The sequence below is a fragment of the Lutra lutra genome, chromosome 8, assembly GCF_902655055.1.
Source record: "Lutra lutra chromosome 8, mLutLut1.2, whole genome shotgun sequence".
NCBI classification, from domain to species: Eukaryota; Metazoa; Chordata; class Mammalia; order Carnivora; family Mustelidae; genus Lutra; species Lutra lutra.
Genome location: NC_062285.1, coordinates 52,123,387 through 52,129,220, shown reverse-complemented (window position 1 = coordinate 52,129,220; position 5,834 = coordinate 52,123,387). Strand labels below are relative to the sequence as shown.

The following is a 5,834-nucleotide window of genomic DNA, read 5'->3' as shown; positions in this document are numbered from 1 at the left end:
ATGTGTGGGCTTGATTTGTATTTTGGATATCTGGGAGGCAAGAAATTCCCAAAGTTCTTTACCCCAGCAGAGAGGGGGGAACACCTTAGATAAGGAATTGTTGTTGCTGCCATTAGTCAGATCAGATGACCATACCATTGACAATGGCCTAGAGTCCATAAAAATGTCCAGAAGGGACCAAGTGTTGGCTAGGACACCCTCTAGTGCTAAGATAACTGCTGAACATGGGTCCCATCCTTGATTAGGGATGTCCCAGTTTAGGAAATGGGATGCAGCAACTCTTCAGTGGCTCTATCAAGCATGACAGTGGTGCTGACACCTGTAACATCTACAGACTCCCTTTCCTAATCATTCAGTTCATCCCATGGGGGTCCCTAAGTAGCCAGCAGATATGGGAGAGGGGTGACCTCTTGGCACCATTGCATCTAGCAAAGGACTGAGGACCTACAGGTGGGATATGCCAGAAGGCCCAGTTTAGCTCCATAATTAGCATTTTCCTTTCCTAATGAGGCCTCTATGGCCATGCCAAATTTGTGGAGTGCTTCCTCAATGACCAAAGGCAAGACGGACAACTGGGTTCAGAGAATCACAAGCTCAGGACCTGTGAAAGTATTTATCTCAAAAAGAGCCCACTATACAACCAACAATTGCCATCCTGATGGTGTGTTGATTCATCCATGGAAAGCAGTTTCTTGCACCAGAAGCCCATGAACAATTTATGGCCACTGTGCTGGATCCAGAAACTCTGGAAGGAATGCAAAGAGGTTGCTGAAGCCTCTACAGTGAAGGAGCTTCTGGGTAGAGACCAATGGGAGTGCCTATTTAATTGCAATTTAGACAGACTCTACAGCTTTTTGTCTTTAGATGGCCCATTCAAAGTGAGCCAATTTGTGAGTAACAGCATAATGAATTTAAAGAAAGTTTGTGAATGAGGAAGATATCACCTCTGAAACCCAAATAAACACACTAAATGTTGAGTCTACTCTAAAGTAGTAAGAGCTGATGTCAATGAAGAGTTGGTTCCTTCCTGAACCAGGTATAGATCATCCCTGGGCTGACAAGTCATGTCTGGAGATTCTACTAAAATAGAAGTGCCTTGAATTTTGCAGCATGCAGTGGCTTATCACGATTGGAAAGTTTGAATATCCTTGCAGGAGGATGTTATCGATATAATGTCATACCTGTGTTCTTGGAATAAGTTGAACATGGTTAAGAACTATAAAGGTGTGGGCATTGGCAAGGCTCCCCAAATATCTCATGGGGAGATAAATGAAATGTATCATTTCTTCAAAGGTAAAGAACTATTTACAGAGTAGAACATATCAACCAAATCTATAACAGTAAAATATTTTCCAGTTGCTGATTCCTATTTTTTCAGTAAAATTAGGCATGCAGATCTTAATGGAGGCCATGATGGCATTAAGATTACGGTAATTCACTGTGAAGTGAATTCGTTTATTTCAGGTTTGGGCACTGACCAAACTGGGTTATTAAAGAGAAAGAAAATAGGAAGAATGAGTAGGCCAGGCACACCAATCCCCAGGGATCTCGCTCCTTTGCTCTTAACTTCACAAACCTCATGTCTGTGACACATTCTCTCATGAAACCCATATTAAGGTCTCTCTGGACCTTCTCTCCTCAGCCATATGTTTACAACTTGTTCTCGAAGTTGTCAACAATTGAGGTTCATGTGAAGCATTTAAACTTAAGTCCACTGGGCATGTTTATCTTCTTCAGGAAATTGATCCCCATGTGACTGTTTTCAAAAGAGCAGATAAAATCTGTGTCGCTCTGCCTAACATAGAAACTGCAGAGAAGTCCAAACTCTGCCTTCTGACTTCAAGATAATCTCCCTTAGAACGAAAATATTAAGGAATTTTCCATCTATCAAAGTCCACTCTTCTGTCATTGCTGGGATGAGGGTTATTTGTTTATTTCTTTTTCATTATATGTGTGAAGGACTATGTTTCTCAGGTACTATAATTGGATTCTGGTTTGGATTCATAGCATGGAAGGTAATATGCTTCCTAGGTAAGCCCCACACACTTGGGTACTCTCATTAAGAGAAGAATATAATGTCTACCTGTGGAATCTAAGGAAAAAAAACCAACAAAACAAAAGAGAAACAGACTCATAGACACAAAAATGAGCTGATGGTTACCAGAGTGTGGAGAAGCTGGGGGAGGGAAGCAAAATAGGTGAAGAGGATTAAGAGGTACAAACTTCCAGTTATAAAATGAATAAGTCACAGGGATATAATGTATAACATAAGTGACAATCAATAATGTTCTAATACTTTTATGGTGGCAGATAGTAACTAGACCTATTGTGGTGACCATTTCATAATGCATAAAAGTGTCAAATCACTATCCTGCACACCTGAAATTAATGTAATATTGTATGTCAATTATAATTCAATTTCTTAAAATAAGTACATATAGTCACTTATGGCTAGTGACTCCAGCAACAAAAAGAGAGAAAGAAGAGTAGAATGTTGATGGGAAGTCAGTAGACAACATGTTAAATTTGATAATACTCAGAGACTCATGTGGCACATCTCACATTTGATTTACCTCTTAGGAACAGGCAACCATCACACTGCAGTCATTCAGATTGTCAAGGATATGAACACAGTATGTTTTTAAAGTCACTGATATTATTCTATAAATGTAGATCATAAAGTCAATCAGTTGTGAAAACTGGGATGAAAATGCAGTACTTGCTAAAGACCACAGGTTAGTACAAACAGGGAAGGGAGGGCTGAAGGCAAATCCAGGTTTAATATCGCCTCATGCCCCCAACAGTTGTATGGATTAATGGGGAGATTGACAAGAAGGATCCTGAAGATATGATTTTTTCTAACCTGTATGCATGTGAATCAGATGGGTTTTTCTATCATCTTTGCCTCTGAATCAGAAAAATCCAAAAATGCACACAGAACACCATGGCCAAAGTTTCCTTCTTTGGGGCTTGCTCATTTATCTGCAAAAGACTCTTCTTGTGAGAAACATGAATGTCCCTCTTCCTGGTTTCTATATGCCAAGAATAGAGACCAGGAACATTTGAGGCATGATAAACTGTCATCTTTATTTTGCCATTTAGAACACTTTAAGACTTTGAGTAAAATCCACTCTGAGGAGTTGTCTGTGGATATTTCAAAATCTCTATTCTCAGAGATATATCCCAAATCTACCTATAAGACTTGGAACATGGCAGGGTTGCCTGGGTGGCTCAGTTTGTTAAGCCACTGCTTTTGGCTGAGGTTGTGATGCCAGGATCCTGGGATCATGTCCTGCATGGGGTTCCTTGCTCGGCAGGGAGCCTGCTTCTCCCTCTGCCTGCTCTACCTGCCACTCCCCCTGCTTGTGCTCTCTCTCTCTCGATAAATAAATAAATAAAATCTTAAAAAAAAAAAGGACTTTGAACATGGTAGAAAAACATATAAGAAAATGCTAATTATTATGGTTTATGGATACCACTGCCTTGTTCATATAGTCAAAAATGCTCACAATATGAGATCATACTGAACCAAAGATCTTAAAAGCCTGCAACAAATTTGTGCTTCCAAAGAACAGGGGCACAGAAAAATCATTTATGCATCAAAACCTACAACCGTATTCATGTGAAGAATGTCCTAATGGTTGCTGAAACAAGGAAGTCAGAGATTTGGATAATAATGGAGATGAGGATCTATGGCAGACAGCCAGTGAAACGCCAAATACTGCAAAGAAGGGGGAAGAGCACAACGAGGGGAAAGGGAAGCACAGAAAATAGAATCTGATAGAAATAGTTCCACCAAGAAAACAGAAGTATGAGAAATTAATAGAGTCAGAGGAAAGTGGTTAAATATTCAGATTTTGTAAACATTTTGGGATTAAAGGATAAATTCAAGTTGTTATTCTTCTGGGGAAAAAATAGAGTAATTATTCTTTAACAGAGTCTGGTAAGTTTCCAGGAATATATCAACTTGGGGAATTAAAAAGACTTTAGGAAAAAGGACTTTCACACAGAAGATAACTGGGCCTCCATGGAGCAAAGGCCAGTGCAAACTGATGCTAGTTTAGGTCAACTGCATAGAGAGGAATATATGACGTGACTCATTAGGATCAGCTTTGTCTCTCCTACCCTGAGAAACTTGAGTTTTCATCGCTCACCTCTCTCCTTCAGATCAACTAAAGGTCAACTATGAAAAACAGGACGTTGACTGAATTTATTCTGTTGGGCTTCACAAATCAACCTGAGGTCCAGGCTGTGATATTCATCTTCCTGTTCCTCACCTACATATTAAGTGTCCTAGGAAATCTGACTATCATCATTCTCACTCTAGTAGACCCTCACCTCCAGACCCCCATGTATTTCTTCCTCCGGAATTTCTCCTTCTTAGAAGTTTCCTTCACATCCATTTTTATTCCCAGATTTCTGACCAGCATGACAACAGGAAATAAAGTCATCAGTTTTGCTGGATGCTTGATTCAGTATTTTTTTGCTATATTTCTTGGAGCAACAGAGTTTTACCTCTTAGCTTCTATGTCCTACGACCGCTATGTTGCCATCTGCAAACCCCTGCATTACCTGACCATCATGAGCAACAGGGTCTGCATACAACTCGTGTTCTGCTCCTGGCTGGGGGGATTCCTAGCTATCTTACCCCCAATAATCCTGATGAGCCAGGTAGATTTCTGTGCTTCCAATGTTGTGAATCACTATTACTGTGACTATGGGCCCCTTCTGGAGCTGGCCTGCTCAGACACAAGCCTCCTAGAAGTGATGGTCATCTTCCTGGCAGTTGTGACTCTGGTGGTTACTCTGCTGCTGGTGACTTTTTCTTATACATACATTATCAGGACCATTTTGAGGATCCCTTCTGCCCAGCAAAGGACAAAGGCTTTTTCCACTTGTTCCTCCCACATGATTGTCATCTCCCTCTCCTACGGCAGCTGCATGTTTATGTACATCAATCCCTCTGCAAAAGAAGAAGGTGCCTTCAACAAAGGAATAGCTGTGCTCATTACCTCAATTACTCCCTTGTTAAACCCCTTCATTTACACTCTAAGAAATCAGCAAGTAAAGCAAGCATTCAAGGACACCATCAAAAAGATTGTGAAGCTTTAAAACACATTTCCATGAAAAATATATTGCACATACTAAATGTGTACTAAGTGTCTACTATGTCTCAGATGCTGAACTGGCTCTTGAGGATAAAAATAGGAATGACATAGGTCCTAAGTTCAAGGAATCTGCAGCCTAGAATGGCAGAAAGGTGTTAAACTGTAAATTTATGTAGTAAGTTTACCAAAAATAAAAGAACAAGGTAAGGGCTATTAGGGAGCAAAAATGAAAATCCATAAAAAGAACAGCTGGAGGGAATTAACTATTTTCCAGAAATGACCTGAAATTTAAAAGGCAAAAGACATTGCTTATTTAGAAGATTGGAAGGATAAGAATTTAGAATGTGAAGAAGGGACCATCATGAAGTTATTATTTAGAGTCAGTGGACATTGGTGAGTCAAGAGAAGTTTTGAGGAAGGAAGTTATATCCTCAGCATTATTTTGAAGGAAATCTGGCATTGGCATTGCTCTTCCTCAGTGAGCCCTGGAGAGTACACTTTGGACAAAGTGTGAATAATTGTTATTCTTCTCCCCTTTGTCATTCATCTTTCAATGTAGCCATTATAAATTTCATCCTTCCCTAAAGGAAAATTAAAAGGGTATACATTTGACCCACATTTCTCCAAATGAGGTGAAAATCCCCAAGACTTTTCAACTTATATTTTCTAGAAGTTGTGGTTAGAAGAGTCTTCTAGAGCCAAGGTTGAAAGCCTCCCTCTTCTAGA

At 39.9% G+C, this 5,834-nt stretch overlaps 1 protein-coding gene across 1 annotated transcript; it reads left to right on the top strand.

Moving 5' to 3' along the window:
- The first annotated feature begins 4,185 nt into the window (after positions 1-4,185).
- LOC125107453 (olfactory receptor 6C4) lies at positions 4,186-5,112 on the top strand. The gene has a single exon (XM_047742567.1). The coding sequence runs from the start codon at positions 4,186-4,188 to the stop codon at positions 5,110-5,112; it is 927 nt and encodes a 308-aa protein (XP_047598523.1).
- The last annotated feature ends 722 nt before the right edge of the window (positions 5,113-5,834 follow it).